At 44.9% G+C, this 17,533-nt stretch overlaps 1 protein-coding gene across 9 annotated transcripts in view; it reads left to right on the top strand.

Annotated features, from left to right (window-relative positions):
- The window catches only part of Kif1b (kinesin family member 1B), a 128,050-nt gene that overhangs the window by 86,839 nt on the left and 23,678 nt on the right, over nt 1-17,533 (top strand). For all 9 annotated transcript variants that reach the window (XM_029476042.2, XM_029476046.2, XM_085838589.1 and 6 more), the window contains 9 exons: nt 3,099-3,217; nt 4,082-4,167; nt 4,495-4,624; nt 4,785-4,947; nt 8,193-8,283; nt 10,105-10,223; nt 11,238-11,293; nt 13,903-14,011; nt 15,828-15,894. In XM_029476042.2, coding sequence (XP_029331902.1) covers nt 3,099-3,217; nt 4,082-4,167; nt 4,495-4,624; nt 4,785-4,947; nt 8,193-8,283; nt 10,105-10,223; nt 11,238-11,293; nt 13,903-14,011; nt 15,828-15,894 — 940 coding nt within the window. The remainder of the gene's footprint in view (nt 1-3,098; nt 3,218-4,081; nt 4,168-4,494; nt 4,625-4,784; nt 4,948-8,192; nt 8,284-10,104; nt 10,224-11,237; nt 11,294-13,902; nt 14,012-15,827; nt 15,895-17,533) is intronic.

Genomic DNA, 17,533 nt, shown 5'->3' on the forward strand with positions numbered 1-17,533 from the left:
AAAGAGCTTGTCCCTTTAGCCACTCTCTATGGCATGTTGGGATGTTATGAACCATCATTATAACTTGGGATGAAATGTAAAATGTATGTTAGTCTCTGGGCCAAAGGGGGCAGAGGATGGCTAGTCTGTGACCATTCTCAGTACCTAAATTGACCTCTTTTCGTCAAGTGTCACTCTAATTATGCTGACTTTCTTTATGTTGACAAATTCGTTTTTCTTCCTGATGTAACTTCACATCATTTTCTGCTAATGTATCTTTTCCATCTTCCCTCCTCTCATCCCGCTTCTCCTTCAGTCTGCTAGGTCAAAGTATGAGGATGTTCCCTGCAGAGTTAGTCATGATGTCACAGGAGATGCTAGGTACAGCGTTGGGCTAAAGGCTGTATTCTGTTAACACGACAAAGAACTGTCTAGTGAGTGTGTCCATGCATCACAGGCCAGGTGCCTCTGCCTTGCCATAGACTCGTCCCTAAAGTTGGAAGTGTCCAGTAATGCCTTCAGTGCTGCTGTGTACGGGAAGCCTTCGCCGTGGGTAGCAGGCACCCTCCCCGTTAGTGTGCAGTCCAGCGTTATTTGTATGATGATATGCCTGTGGATGTGTGTTCTTAAGAACTCGTAATCCTTGGGCTGATGGCACTGCCTAACCTGTCAAGGTCCTACAAAACATAGGCATAGCAGTGGTTTTATTTTTCCTGATAATTATACTTAACATAGTAAAATTAAGGAATGGCAGAAATGCTAAGTGCTCAGTGTAGTTAATTTCTATCCTAACTTTACTCTTGAAAAATCATCCTAGTGTAAAGTTAGATAGCTTGCTTCCTGTCCCTTGCAGGACCTATTTTTCTGAAAAGCCTTCCACTTCTGTGTAAAGATAAAGGACAAGTAACAGGTCACATTCCTGGTTTCTAATTGCGTAGACATTCACGTACCAAACATTTATTGAATGTATTTACTGTAAGCTACGCCCTCTGCAGATGGGTAAGCAAAACCAGAGATGGTTCGCGTCTCCCAGTCTCAGTCTGGCGAGTGATGACGGTTCCAAGTAATAACCACACAAGTGCACACTGCACCACTGTGGGAACAGCGCTGTGCCGTGCCACAGTGTTGGGAGCATCTCCAGCAAGATCAGAGCATCAGTGCTGAGAGGACTGCAGGGCTCTTACTGGTCCACTCACTGAAAGGGCGGCTCTGACTGGATGCCCCTGAGGCAGGGGTGTGCTCTGTGTGTGTGTTGACTTTGGAAGTGAAATCAGCCATTTGGTTCCATATGCCAAATTCTTAGTTTTTTAAACTCAGTCACAGTAGTGGTGTTTGACCCTGCTTGTAATGCTCTTTAGATTACATGTTCATGCATAAGTTTCTGTTGCACAAAAGTTTAACCCTCTGTGTTTCCATTCCCTCCCTTGCTTTGGAGCAGACTGAAAGGGAATTGCACACCATGATACTATTTCCTGTTCATTTGCAGCTATTTTTGTTCGCTTATCATTCATACTTCATTTGTGTTCCTAAATGTTATTACTGTGATGCGTTTTACCCATTTTATAATTGCTTTTGTTGTTTTGAGTTGAAATCCCAGGCTTTTACTCCTTCATCCTCTCTCCTTCTCTCCTTGCAACATAAATACATGTTAGGACAGGAATGCAGCAAACAGCTGTGTGTGTCAGGGTTAGATATGTTAAATTTCCTGGTGTGGTATTTTCTCTTTGTTTTTTTTTGTTTTTGTTTTTGTTTTTAATGTACAAAGATCAACATATACCAAGTGAGAAGCCAGGGGAACAGTAGGAATTAGATTCCACTTTTCTACCATTGGAACGAGAGTGCTTAAGATTTGTGACTACTAGTTCTAACTGCTTTAAAACACATGAATAAGGCAGATGAGAGAGCTCAGCCGTGACATCATTTCCTTCCACGTCAACCACCTGGCTTTGGTGCATGTGACTCACATGGTAGAAAGAAAGCACAGACCTTTCCACGGCTGTCTTCCATCCTCCACGCTCTGCGTGCACGTCATCCCCTCACCTGCAAAACACACACACACACACACACACACACACACACGCGCGCGCGCGCGGGCAGACACATGCACGCACACATGTACATACAGTTGAGTAAGAGCATATTAAATTAAAAAAAAGAATTTCTACAAAATAATGAACCTTTTAAAAGCATAAACGTGATAGGACTTGTCTGGTTTGTTAGAAATATATCAAGTGTCAGCCGGGTCTAGTATCTCCGGCCTGTAATCGCAGTTACTAGGGAAGCTAAGACAGAAGGATTGAGAATTGTAAAGCTTGCCTAAGCTACAGAGTGAACTCCAAGCCAGCCTGAGTAATTTAGTGAGGCCCTGTCTCACTAGAAGGGCTGGGTTTGTAGAGTGTTGAGGACTTATATAGCTAAGTGTGAGACTCCGAGTCTCTCCCTCTAGGGCCCCAGAGAAGGAAATAACAGGAGGCAGGAGAGACCTGTCAGTTCCCTTTTGTTTATGATTTTGGTTTGAGGATCAAAGGCCAACTCTACAGGGCCAGCTGAGTCATCTTAGGATTTATCTTAATTCCCGTTCAGTCTCCAGCAAACTCACTTCACAGACACATCTGGCTACACAGGCTTTCTGCCTTCATGGCTGGTTCTCACCTTTAATAGTCCTTTAAGTCAAACAAGACTCATAGTGCTGGGATGTAACGTCCATTTTCGAGCTAGTTACCACCTCACTCACACTTCCCTGCCCTCACCGCCTGGTTTCTGTTGGGTGTGCGGAGAGAAGCCAGATCTCTTGGCGCATCTTCACTTCTGAAGAGTAAGCTCTTCAGTGGGCTCCCCTCTCCTGGGCGGCCCCCACAGCACGTGAGCCTTTACTCGTCACTCTTCTTCCCGCGGTGCAGCTTTCTGTAGAGTGATTTGGTCTTTGTCAGCTGCTTTGCCATGCTTTTGCACTAGCTTTTGTATTGATTATGTATTGAAAACACACCTGGAAGCAGTTCAAGAGATCAGAATTTAGAGGTGACCTTAAAAGGCCCAGAAGCCAGCTGAGTTTGGGGAGGCAGAAAGCCCTCCGCCTCCTCCTCAGATTTCTGATGCTTGTCTCTGGGTTCTGTCTACAGGGCATTTGTGTACTTGAGCAACCTGCTGTATCCGGTGCCCCTGATTCACAGGGTGGCCATTGTCAGTGAGAAGGGGGAAGTCCGGGGATTTCTTCGTGTGGCTGTGCAGGCCATTGCAGGTGAGTTAGAAAAAGATGATCAAAGCTGGGCAGTGGTGACACACACCTTTAATGCCAGCACTCGGGAGGCAGAGTCAGGTGGATTTCTGAGTTCGAGGCCAGCCCGGTCTACAGAGTGAGTTCCAGGACAGCCAAGGCTACACAGAGAAACCCTGTCTCGGAAAAAAAAAAAAAAAGAAAGAAAAGAAAAAGCAGGCTAGGGGCTGGAGTGATGACTCAGCAGTTAAGAGTACTGAAGACTCAGGTTCAATTCCCAGCAACCACATGGCAGCTCACAACTGTGTAACTCCAATTCCAGGAGATCTGACACCCTCACACAGACACATACATATGCAGGCAAAACACCAATGCACATTAAAAAAAAAAAAAAAAAAAAAAAAAAAAAAGCCAGGCAGTTGTGGTGCACGCCTTTAATCCCAGCACTTGGGAGGCAGAGGCAGGTGGATTTCTGAGTTCGAGGACAGCCAAGGCTACACAGAGAAACCCCGTCTCGAAAAAACCAAAAAGAAAAAAGAAAAAAAGAAAAAAGGCAGGCTAGCTTCTTGATGCAGGTGACACTTCAGTCGCATACATAAGTGGGGGTGTGTTTGTTCAGCTTGGGGAAGGCTGCCATTAGCTTCCTTTCTGTTAGCTTTACCCCACCCACGCCAGCGCTCAAGTGTCATGATTTCACTTCAGTGGGGGATATTGCTGTATCGGGAAACTGGTGGGTAACATAAGTAACTCTTGGGTTGACTTGGTAGAAGTGACGAGCAGTTTAGACTGGCATAGTGGATTGTGTTTGATGCCAAGCTGAGCTCCAGAGAAAGTCCCTCCTCCCACGTGTCCGTCCATTCAGTCCTTGCTGGCTTTCTTTCTGTTTAGCGGATGAAGAAGCTCCTGATTATGGCTCTGGAATTCGGCAGTCGGGAACAGCTAAAATATCTTTTGATAATGAATACTTTAATCAGGTAAGAAGTATTTGGGGAAGAAGGAATGAACACCTCGAGGAAATAAAAAGAAGTAAATGGACTTTTGAGGAAAGTGTCCATGCGGGCACTCAATTCTCTGGTCTAAAACTCTAGCAATTCTAAGGTGTTGGTTACACCACAGTTACTCAGTGAAATATGAGACGTGTCTAAAAGTTACAAAGATGAAAGTGCACTAGCACATTGCCTTTGCTCAGGCAACTCTTAGTCCATTTCATTATTATCTTGCAAAAAATAGTTTGTTGTACAAACAGAAATCAGTTAGGAACTGGGAGAGTGTGTCCCTTACCTAGCCTGCCTTACTTTCAGAGTGACTTCTCGTCAGCTGCAATGACTCGTTCTGGTCTGTCCTTGGAGGAGCTGAGGATTGTGGAAGGTCAGGGCCAGAGTTCTGAAGTCATCAGTCCTCCAGAAGAAGTCAATCGAATGAACGACCTGGGTGCGTAGACAGATGACTGTCACTGAGGAGACTCTCCCTGGGAGAGCACTGAGTACACAGATGCGCAGCATGGTGGCTTTAGCCGACTAGACACAGGAAGAACGCCCACTCCCTCCCTCCCTTTTATGTTACTTGAACCATGTGTCGTTTAACTCTTTAGATTTGAAGTCGGGCACTTTGCTGGATGGGAAGATGGTGATGGAAGGATTTTCTGAAGAGATTGGTAACCACCTGAAGCTGGGCAGTGCCTTCACTTTCCGAGTCACTGTGCTCCAGGCCAGCGGGATCCTTCCAGAGTATGCAGACATCTTCTGTCAGTTCAAGTAAGCCACCTGTGTTAGTTCCTTCTCTATTGCTGATAGGACACTCTGACGAGAAGCAGCTTAGAGAAGAAAGGTTTAATTTAGGCTGTGGGTTCAGAGGGGCAGAGTCCATCATGCAGAGAAGATGGCATGGCAGCGTGAGCAGGAAGCTGGCAGATCTCATTTTCACTCACACGCAGGAAGCAGAGAGAAAGAACAAGAATGGAGTGGGGCTATAACCCTTAAAATCTGCCCACTGGGATGAATGTCCCCAGCACGGCTCTCCTCCTCCATAGCCTCCCAAGCAGCTACCAACTGGGACCAATGTCCTTGGTGGGGACATTTCTCATTCAAAAACCCACACTGCCCTCTCACTGTGCCGAGCTAGCAAGTGTTAACTGCAGAGATGCTCTTCTTTCTGTAGAGTGCTTTACACATGCGAAAGATTAAAGCTCTTGAGAGATAAAACATGACAAGTCCCTGAAAGAACACTTTCGTCATTCAAGATGAGAATAATAGTCAAACCCTATGTGGAAATGAGTCAGGGCCCCACATCCCACTAGAGCATTCCGTGTTGTCCCCATATTTCAGGAACAGTATCTGATCCAGAGAAGCCTGCTAGTTTTCAGTGCTTTTAATGCTGAAATGTCTTCTTAAAAAACAACAATTAATCCCAGCACTGGGGAGGCAGAGGCAGGCGGATTTCTGAGTTCGAGGCCAGCCTGGTCTACAAAGGGAGCTCCAGGACAGCCAGAGCTATAAAGAGAAACCCTGTCTCGAAAAAAACAAAAAACAAAAAACAAAAAACAAAAAAAAAAAACAACAGTTAAACAAATTGTCTACCCAACAGTTTTACATATTTAGCACTTTGTAAATAAAAGCAACCACTGTATGAGTGTGTGGAGGGATGAGGGTAGGGAAGTTCTGAAGCGTTAGAGAGAATTTATCAGTGCCACTGAGAAGGTGGTCCCGGCTCACTAGTGCTCACCGGGGCCTCTGGCATGGCAGCTGTGGTATATAAGGCCAGGAGAAGAAAAAATAGAGTGGCGGTTGTGGAACAAGAAGGGAAGGAAAGGACAGGCATAGTGAAAAGAAGGATACAGAGATACCGCCTAAGGGACTGGAGAGAAGACGCAGTGATTATGAATACTAGCTGCTCTTCCAAAGTGGGTCCAATTACCAGGCCCTTACATAGGGTCACACAGCTATTTGTAACACAGTTCCAGAGACTCTGAGGCCCTCTTCTGGTCTATGTGGGCACAAATGCATGTCCATGAGCTACACCCGTCTTAGTTACGGTTTTACTGCTGTGAACAGACACCATGACCAAGACAACTCTTATGAGGACAATATTTAACTGGGGCTGGCTTACAGGTTCAGAGGTTCAGTCCATTATCATCAAGGCAGGAACATGGCAGCATCCAGGCAGGCAGGCATGGTGCAGGAGGAGCTGAGAGTTCTCCATCTTCATCTGAAGGCTACTAGCAGATACTGGTTTCTAGACGGCTAGGATGAGGGTCTTATAACCCCTACACACAGTGGCACACCTACTCCAACAGGGCCATACCTTCTAATAATGCCGCTCCCTGTGCACTATCACAACACCAATCACATACAGTAAAATAATCTATACATAAAATAAACAATTTAAGATGTGTGGGTTTTTGGTTTGTTTTTGGTTTTGGTTTTTGGTTTTTTCCAGACAGGGTTTCTCTGTATAACCCTGGCTGTCCTGGAACTCACTTTGTAGACCAGGATGGCCTCAAACTTAGAAATCCACCTGCCTCTGCCTCCCAAGTGCTGGGATTAAAGACGTTCACCACCACCGCCTGGCAAATGTGTGTATTTTTAAAAAGAGTTCAAAGAAAGATATTGCATAAGCCTGGGATGTGGAGTGTCGGCTATAAATCACTATTGATCTGGAGCACTCGGCAGAGGTACTGTCCCCTCGGACCCGGTGAACTGATGTGACAATCAAGGCCAAACTACTAATATTTTCCTGCCACTCAAAATCTTTTCACCCTTTGGAGACTGGAGTCTGGCTCAGTGGTTAAGAGCACTTGCTGCTCTTGGAGAAGACCCGTTCAGATCTCACCAGCCACAGAGTGCATCGCAACCATTCTAAACTCCACCTCTTCTGACCACCGTAGGCATCAGGCTTATATGTGGTACACATGCATACATGTAGTACATACACATACGTGCAAGGAAAACTCTCATGCACTTAAATCTAAGCCAATTTTTTTAATGTATTCTTTTTGCCATTTGGCCTTTTAGAGTGTCATCTGTGTGTCAAATCCCATGGGTGAATACTGCTGTTTTCTGGAGAAACAGGCACACAGTGCATCTCTGTCACTTTTGAGAAGTAGGTCTCTGCTGCCATCAGAACACAAAACCATAGAGTTTATGTCAGGATACTTCCTGGAAGAGATGGCTTTTGAGCATCTCTTGTCTAGATAGTAGATTCCTAGCCAGTTTACTATGGGCAGTCTTACTGCTCTTACAGAGGCTCAAATTTCCAAGTTTTCTCTATATAGTAGGATTTCATTTTCAGCAAAACAAACTAACAAAACCTACGAAAGAACAGGACTTTATACTTTGCTAATTTCTTTTCAGGGGATGTGGGTGGGTTTGCTTGATTTGGGGGTCTTGGTGGACTTGGTATGTTCATTTATTTTTTTTAGGTTTTGGGGGTAGGCTTATTGTTTTGGGGGGTTGAGGGGTAGATTTTTTTATTTGTTTCTTGGGTTGGGGGGTAGGTTTGTTCATTTGGGTTTTGAGTTGGGAGTAGTTGGCTTGTTTTAAGATAGGCCTTGAGCTCTGCAGTCCTCCCTCCCCTCCTCTCTTCCTGAGGGCTCGTCTTCCAGTCATGCACCACCATCTCCTGCTACAGGAGTTGACTTCTTTACTCTCTGTAACTGCTTACAACTCCAGCTTGTATATGTGTCCACGTACATCAATAATCAGGTGATTTAATTTCTCAGCCAGTTTTGAATCTGAAATACTCTCTGTCTGGTATGGAAAACGCTGACACACAAAGAGACAATCATTGGCTCAGTAAAAAACAAAAAACGTGCTTTGTTAGTATGTTTCTACCTGTAGAGTCCAAAGTGAGCTCTTAAAACAGACTTTGCTAACACAGTAGCACACTTTACCCTGGCACTTGGAGGCAGAAGCAGACAGATCTCTGTGAGTTCGGGACTAGCTTGGGCTTCACGGTCTGATGAATTTTGATGCAGTATTTATCTGTCTGTCTTTTTATTAAGCTTTTTGCATCGGCATGATGAAGCGTTCTCCACTGAACCCCTCAAGAACAATGGAAGAGGAAGTCCCCTGGGCTTTTACCATGTACAGAACGTGAGTAACCTGAACATTTTGCCACGTGTCTCTCAGGTTTTGTTGGCCAAGGGAGGATGGTCATGTAAGGTGTGAGCTCTCCTTTGTGCTTGGATGGGGGAGCTCTGCAGAGAGAATGAACAGTAGAGATGGTGGCCAGGACAGTAAGGCAGCCTTCAGAGGAGGAACAGCAAGGTGCAAATTATCGGTGCCACTGAGTGTGTGCGTCTACTCTCCCAGTGAAATGATCTATCAGTTTGAATATGATTTTTTTTAAAAGATTTATTTATTTTATTTATATGAGTACATTGTAACTGTCTTCAGACACACCAGAAAAGGGCGTCAGATCCCATTACAGATGGTTGTGAGCCACCATGTGGTTGCTGGGAATTGAACTCAGAAACTTTGGAAGAGCAGTCAGTGCTCTTAACCGCTGAGCCCCCTCTCCATCTCCTGCCTTTCTTTCTTTCTTTCTTTCTTTTTTTTTTTTTGTACTCTATAAAGTCAAAGAGAGAGGCTGGGGCTATGGTGGCTGTAGCCCAGTTGGTAGAGTACTCACCTCACATGCACAAGGTCCTAGGTTTGAACTCCAACAAAAACAAAAATTTGAAATACAGAAAATCAGAGAAAAAGGGACAATCAAAATAAAATTAAAATAAAGCATGAACTTCGGTGGTATAGAGATGGCTCTGTGGTTGAGTATGTATCTGCTCTTGTAGAAGACCTGAATTAGGTTCCCAGCCCACATCTGTTGGCTCACAACTGCTTATAACTCCAGCTGCAAGGGATCCAAAACCCTCTTCTGGCCCCTGAGGACATTCACATACTCAGCATGCACACACCCCAAACGTATGCACATACCTATAACTAAAAATATAAAACATATTTGATGAATACTGGTCAGCCATTCAACAAGCCTCTGATTCATAAAACCACAGAAGTCCCCAAGGAGCTTAGAACTAATAAGGAGAATATAGATAGAGTATGGAGACCTGAGAATGAGTCAGAAAATTCAAAAGGGAACAGTTTCTATATGGGAAAATGTTAAGTTGCTCTCCTGTGTAAGGGAAAAATGGTTATGTAGAAAGAGAAGGTAGAGAGAAATAAAGGGCCAGGAAAAGAAAAGCTGGTGAGTCAAACTTGGCCTTGCCTTTGCTCATAGGCCACAGCCAACTCGTGTTTTTCTTACCTCTTTTACCAACCACCTGGGCTGTGGGGGGAGGGCCTTCCCAGCAGATTCCTGGCCATTCCTCAGAGAAAGCAGATAGAAAGAGCAACAGGCAAGTCTTAAAACAATGAGCATCAGTAGAGTAAGGCCAGTTCTGCTGCACTGTGGAGGGTCTAGAATGCCAAAGCTTGGTGTCTTAGTAGTTTAGGGTTTTACTGCTGTGAGCAGACACCATGACTAAGGTAATTCTTGTAAGGACAACATTTAATTATGGCTGGCTTACAGGCTCAGAGGCTCAGTCCATTATCAAGGTGGAAGCATGGCAGCATCCAGGCAGGCATAGTGTAGGTGGAGCTCAGAGCTCCACATCTTCATCTGAAGGATAATAGCAGAAGACTGGTTTGCAGGCAGCTAGGATGAGGGTCTTAAAGCCCATGCCCACAGTAATATACCTACTCCAACAAGGCCACGCCCTCTAATAGTGCCACCCCCTGGGCCAAGCATATACAAACCATCACATTGGCAAAGTGACATTGGAGTGAGGAGCAGAGGAAAGCCTGTCCTGTGTGGTGGAATGCCCAGCACGCCCAGGATGCTTCACAGTGCTGGAAGCACACCCCTGTGCCCGCCTGTCACGATCCTACCCTAAGCTCACGTCACGGTCTTCTTTCTAGATTGCAGTGGAGGTCACCGAGTCGTTTGTGGACTACATCAAAACCAAGCCCATCGTATTTGAGGTCTTTGGGCATTACCAGCAGCACCCACTCCATCTGCAAGGACAAGATCTTAACAGGTCTGAGGGAGACTGGCAAAACTTTCTTGTCGCTGTTTGGGTTTTAGTTCCTTGCTTCCTGGAAAAAAACTCTGGGGGTGTTGTTGTTGTTGTTGTTGTTTGGTTTTTGGTTTTTCGAGACAGGATTTCTCTGTATAGCCCTGGCTGTCCTGGAACTCGCTCTGTAGACCAGGCTGGCCTCGACCTCAGAAATCCTCCTGCCTCTGCCTCCTGAGTGCTGGGATTAACGGCGTGCGCCACCATGCCCGGCTTGGAAAAGAACTCTTGAGGTATGCAGAGGAGTTGTCACTACGCTTTTGTAGCTAACCAATCACTAAGTTAACTTGATGTAGAGCAAGCTGAATTCTGTCCAGATGGCTTTAAGTACCTTCCTTTTGTTATAAGAAGAAAAGTTTAATAGAGTGGAAAGTCGGTCCAGCAGAGCTAGAATACACATGTGGTTGTTTCTGACAGCCTTTCTTCAAAACGCAGAGACTCACAGTGGAGTCATTACAGCTCATGAGATCAGTGGCATAACTTTTGTTTTTGTTTTTGAGACAGGGTCTCTTTATGTAGCCTTTGTTTTTGAGACAAGGTCTCTTTATGTAGCCTAGGCTGTCCTACAACTCACTATGGAAGACCAGGATGTCCTCAAACTTAGAGATCAGTCTGCCTCTGTCTCTGTCTCTGTCTCTGCCAGTGAGTGTTGGGATTAAAGGTGTGAGCCACCATACCTGGCAGTGACGTGACCTTTTGTTGGTGGAAATGGCAATGCCAGTTGAAATTTACAGGAGGACTTTTATCAAAATGTGTTGGTCTCTGTGTGGGGTTGTGTTGGGTATCCCTTTTCTTAAGAATATTTAAGCACAGAATGCTGGGGAGTGGGTGCAAGCCTTTGTTTGATTCCAGCCCTGGTGGGAGTCAGAGGCAGGCAGATCTCTGTGAGTTCAAGGCTAGCCTGAAAGAAAACAAAAGATTTAAGCATGCATGCCATTACCCCACTTACCTCACGTTGCTCTCCTCCTCTCTTTGCAGTCCACCTCAGCCATCTCGGAGATTCTTCCCCCCACCCATGCCACTCTCCAAGCCAGGTAAGCCGCCGCTATGCTCTCTCGTGTGCACACGTCTCTTCTGAAGTTTCCAGACAAGCGTCACACTGCAGTTCCTTTTCTGTGCACACATCTCTTCTGAACAGTTTCCAGACAAGCATCACACTGGAGTTCCTTCTCTGCCTCCTTGTGTTCCTGTCCTCTTGTATATTTCTAACAGGAACAGGAGTGCTTGGCACCTGATCTGAGATGAGGTCAGAAATAATTAGGCTCTGTCTCTCTGCTCATCTCATCCAGACTTGAATATTCCCCCCTCCTTCTTAAATCTCTCTGCTTTATATGTGATTACTTCTGTCAGTAAAAACATTTCTTGGCCGGGCGGTGGTGGCGCACGCCTTTAATCCCAGCACTTGGGAGGCAGAGGCAGGTGGATTTCTGAGCTCGGGGCCAGGCCTGGTCTACAGAGTGAGTTCCAGGACAGCCAGGGCTACACAGAGAAACCCTGTCCCGAAAAACCAAAAAAAAAAAAAAATTTTTTTTTTGCATATTAAATTTATTCTGCACGTTTACTTTTGTTGTTGGGACTTTTATTTTTGATTTACACATAATAATTGTACATACTTAAGATATAGGATGATGCATTTGTAAGTATATATTTTGAGGAACACATACACACTCACATACATCTTAGTATAACTAGCATATCTGTATCTTAAGCATGTCTCATTTGTTTGTAGTAGATATATTCACTTTCCTTTCTTGTAGCACTTTGTAAATGATGACAGATACCCTATTATACAATGGAATGCCAGGATTTGTTTCTCTTCATTTAGCTTGTTTTCACTTTTCTTTATTTTTGTTCTTTTTCCTTACTGCCCACTTACCAAATCCCCACCCCTGCCTTGCACTCATTCTCCTCCCTCTATCTTTCCCATCCCCATCGGCCTTCAGAGCATGAAAGAAAGATTGAGCTGATACGGTTTCTCGTGGCTGGCTATGTGAATGTGCATGTGTTGGATACATTCTCTGAGCACGCCAGCGTGCTAGCTTCCTCTGATGATGCCACCTTCCACAATGAGGCTGGCTCACTGCCGCCTTTTCTCTTTCCGCCAGCTCCCAGCTTCCAGAATGAGAGGGTACCCAAGCAATATGGTTAGTAGATAAACTAGCCCTGCCTTAGATGTAGAACCAACTTGGACATATGTGAAGCACTGATATCTCTGTTTGTTCCCTAGTTACTGTAGAGCTCTTCACATTGTCAAGATCACATCACAGTTACTCTAGGGAGACTGTAGGGAATACCTCTTTTTTATCTCCTTCTCTTTCACATCTCCCTGAGGATAAGATGCCCTGATTGTTTTCCCCCCTGAGACAAGGTCTCTAGTCCAGGCCGGTCTGAACTGCCTTTATAGCTGTGGATGATCTTGAGCTCTGGCCTACCGGTCTCATCCGTAGAGTTGCCTGCACAGTGTGCACCTGCTACCCAGTTCATGGAGTGCTAGGGATTAACCCTAGAACGCCATCTGTACCAGGCAAGCATGCTTCCTGCTCACCTACGGCTTCACCCCTACGGATACTTTTGTTTGTATTTTTTTTGCAATAGTATTTCATATTTTGATTTTTTTTTAATTAGTAGTTGGCTTTTTGTTTGTTTTTGTTTGTAGTGTTAGGAATCAAACCCTGGGCCTAGAGCCTGTTAGTCATTTTATCACTGAGCTATGATCCTTCCCTCTTCTGCTCTTCCATCTTCCCCGCCCCTCTTTCTTTCCTGAGTACTTGGGTTTGCTTATGGAGATGGCTGCCAGAACAGTATCCAGTTTCCTTATTAGAAGCCCCAGCACATGTGAAGCACAGCTGGTGACTTCCACCAAGGGGCTGTTCATTTGCGAAAAGCTCCATGATTGCTGAAGCCCCTTCATATACGTTATGCTAATGAGCCTTCACAATACTTTTCAAAGTAGGAGACTAAATAGGAGCCACGTTTTAGGAATTGACGAGAGACCCACAGAGTGAGCAGCTTAGCCAAAGCCACATAGCGTTAGTATTAAATCTGAAGGAAGTGTAGCAGATGAGTACTTACAGGTCCTTGTATTTGCAGATCAGACCGATGGTCTCAGAATCATTGGAGAATTTCAAGCCTTGGGAGGCAGAATCACACCCACCCAAGAGGCATTATGATTTGTTTCACTGGGGTGTGACCCTCGATTTTACCATCTTTAAACTCTTGGTGATTGTTATATAGGTGGAGGTCGGGAGACCTGGGTTGGCAGACAACCCCAGTGACATGCAGGCCCTCCCTGGTGGCTCCTGAGCATCATCTCCCCGTGTGGCTGTGATGTGATACCATGCCCCCAAACAGGAAACTCTAGAAAACAAAGGATTTTTAATGATTTGTAAAGCACATTTATTTTATTTAACAACAACAACAACAACAAAAAAAAAAAAAAAACATTTTCTTCTAATGTTTAGAAACTGTTTGGAGAAGGGGGAACTCAGTGCTCTAGATTAGAGACACGAATAACACTTAGTGTTGGACTTTCCCTGCATCCTTCACATCTATCCTCTTAAAGACTGACACTAAAGATGCTTATACTTTCGTTGAGTTGACTAGGAACAGATTTTGACATGTTATAAATACTTTTTTTTTAAAGTTCCAGCTACTAAGTTAAACACGATGAACAAAACCAGCCTTGGGCAAAGCATGAGCAAGTACGACCTTCTGGTTTGGTTTGAGATCAGTGAACTGGAGCCTACTGGAGAGTAAGTCCAATTTTAAATACATTTCTCAATAAAGTATCTCAGAATTAGGGATATAGTTTTGAGCCTGTTTGGGTCCCTGCATCGTTATCCTGTCCAATTCCTCTTTGGGATTGAAAGTGGGTGCCTTGCTACTTGTCTCTGAGTGAGGTGTTTGCCCGAGGCTGTCAAGTGGGATTGTGTAGCGACAGCACTATGATGGGTACCAGATGCACCTGCTTGTGAGGGAAGACAACAGCATGGTGCTTCTACTAACTAAGCCTGGTGAACAGATTGGAGGAACAGGCTCCAGGCTCAGATGGAGGTTTCTGGGGCTGGTGAGAAGGCTCAGCACATCTGGGCACTCCTGACAAGCCTGACAATCTGAGTCTGATCCCTGGGACATACACGGTGGACGGTGAGAACCAACTACACATGTGCCATGGTAATGTCTCACACACACACACACACAAATGAATGAATAAATCATGCAATCTTTTAAAATTAGAATACCAATCTCAATGAGGTCAGTGGATTAAGATTTTATTTTATTAAAATTTAATCCCTGGATTAAAATTTTCCACCTTTCTAGTATTGAGACCACTATGGCATTGTAGGATGTTTTGCAGTACCTTTGGCCTGTACCTGTATGAAACTCCCATCAGTTGTATTGACCAAAGATAGTCCCTAAAAAAGAGCCAGTCTCCTAAGTTAAGTGGATACACATAAGCTTCCTTGTCTTTGTGAGCTGGGTTAGAATAAATAATTAGTGCAACTATTGTTTATAGTTGCTTCTGAAATGCCTTGGGAAAAGCACAAAAGAGAACTACTCCTGAAAGACTCAAGCAGCTACATCCATTAGCCCAGATTAGGAGTAACTGTTAGTGTAGTGTTCCTCTGGGTATCATGCAGTGAACCACCATCCGTGACGATCAGCTCCGTTAACTGTTAGTGTCTGCCTGCCTGCCGGGCAGTGGTGAACCACCATCCGTGACGATCAGCTCCGTTAACTGTTAGTGTCTGCCTGCTGGGCAGTGGTGGCGCACGCCTTAATCCCAGCACTTGGGAGGCAGAGGCAGGCGGATTTCTGAGTTCGAGGCCAGCCTGGTCTACAGAGTGAGTTCCAGGACAGCCAGGGCTACACAGAGAAACCCTGTCTTAAAAAAGCAAAAAACAAGCCGGGCGTGGTGGCGCACGCCTTTAATCCCAGCACTCGGGAGGCAGAGGCAGGCGGATTTCTGAGTTCGAGGCCAGCCTGGTCTACAAAGTGAGTGCCAGGACAGCCAGGGCTATACAGAGAAACCCTGTCTTGAAAAACCTAAAAAAAAAAAAAAAAAAAAAAAGCAAAAAACAAAACTGTTAGTGTCTGCTGTGCTTATGACCCTGTGTCAAATAGAGTTCTGCACCTCCTCAGTTGACAGTCGTCTGAAGACTGTGGCTTTCCACAGCCAGATGTGCAGCATTAGACGTGGTTAAGTGATGGCGTCTGCTGAAGTGGTTAAGTGATGGCGTCTGCTGACGTGATTGCTTTCTGGAGCTTTGTAGGTAGAACTGGAAGTTATTGATTTCCGATTTCCACTCAGTTCTGTAACGTTCATTATTTACTGAACTATTATGCAATAGACAGAGATGGAACAAAAAAGATGGAGATCTTTTCACACTCCAGTCAGGCAGAGACGCTGAGACATAGATATGTACACATGGCTCTGTGGTGACATGCCTCACAGGGTCAGATGTGGAGCAGAGTGTAGAACAACAGAGATTTCTCTTGGCTACAACCCAGGAAGACTTGGCAGGTGAAGTAGTTCTAACTTCTGTCTTTTGTGTTTTATTTTTATAGGTATATTCCAGCTGTGGTTGACCATACTGCAGGCTTGCCCTGCCAGGGGACATTTTTGCTGCACCAGGTACTGACGTCTTAGAACAACGGATTTCTCAGTTCTTCATCTATATTTGGAGAGGAGAATGTGGGAGGACATTTTTGTTTGTTTTGGCCCCCTGTTTTTAAAATCAGGGTAGGAAATAGCTGGGAATTGAATACAAAACATCAAATACTGTTTCTGTTTGTACTAGTCAGAGTTTTGTCGGGTAATAGAACTTATAGAATCAGTTGAGAGAGAGAGAGACAGGGACAGAGAGACAGAATGAGAGAGACACAGAGAAAGGAGGTTTATTAGAATAACTTGGGTTTTTTGTTTGTTTGTTTGTTTTTTGTTTTTTTGTTTTTTCGAGACATGGTTTCTCTGTGCAGCCCTGGCTGTCCTGGAACTCACTCTGTAGACCAGGCTGACCTCGAACTCAGAAATCTGCCTGCCTCTGCCTCCCAAGTACTGGGATTAAAGGTGTGCGCCACCATGCCCGGCTTTATTAGAATAATTTGCATGCTGTGGTCCAGCTAGTCCAATAATCCAGCAGTTGCTCAGTCCACCAGACTGGATATCTCAGCCGGTCTTCAGCATACTCTGGAGTCCACAAGAAGTAGTGTGTAATGCCTGTGAAGGAGTGGACTTGCTAGGAAGGGCAAGAACAAGCAGGCAAAGAACATGGCTTCCTTCTTCTGTGTCCTTCTAGAGAAGTATGGCCCAGAATACATGCGTGTCTTCCCAACTTTAAAGATCTGGGATAGCTGGCTAGTGGTGGAGCAAGCTTTTAATCCCAGCAGTTGGGAGCCAGAGGCAGGTTGATCTCTGTTAGTTGGAGGCCTGCCTCACCTACAGAGCTAGTTCTAGGACATCCAAGGCTACACAAAGAAATCCTGTCTCAAAAACAACAACAAATCTGAATTAAAGGTGTTCCCACCTCAAAGGAGTAGGTCCTCTACTTCAAATTATTTAACTAAGCAAAAATATGTGTAAGTATATTTTAGACTAGCCATTGTGAAAAAGGGTCCGGGGGAGGCCTCCCTCCAAGGCCTCATCCTTGACAGAGTCACTATTAGTTGGTGATTGCTACTGAAGTCTCTCTCCTTTATGGATATGGATACAGGTAAGTGATCCATTCCCTGGGAAATGACCCCGCACCACACAGTGTTCAACACTAATTGGGTGATGAATGTTAGCAAGAAAGAAGGATGTGAAGCCGGGAGGGGACAGACAAGGTGGGGCATTAGGAAGAGTGGAGAGAGGCAGTGGTAGATGGCTGTGGTCAGAACACAGTGTACCAAGGTATGGAGACAGTGGAGTTCAATGACCATATCGCAATACTTTTCATAGCTTGTGTCTCACTGTCTTTTACTTTTGTATTCTTAATCCATTTGTGACAGATTCTTATTCTGTCCTCCAGCTTCCAACTCCTAGGGTGACTCTCTTGCCTCAGCCTCTTGATCATGGGGTTAGCAGGTCTGAGCCACCATAACCTGACAATGTTTTTTGTTTTTTAAATTTATTTATATATTATGTATACAGTACTTTGCCTGCGTACATGCCTGCAGGCCAGAAGAGAACACTAGATCTCATTACAGATGGTTGTGAGCCACCATGTGGTTGCTGGGAATTGAACTGAACCGCTGGAAAAGCAGCCAGTGCTCTTAACCTCTGAGCCATCTCT

The sequence above is a fragment of the Mus caroli genome, unplaced genomic scaffold (assembly GCF_978045245.1).
Source record: "Mus caroli unplaced genomic scaffold, Mus_caroli_1 scaffold_6, whole genome shotgun sequence".
NCBI lineage: Eukaryota > Metazoa > Chordata > Mammalia > Rodentia > Muridae > Mus > Mus caroli.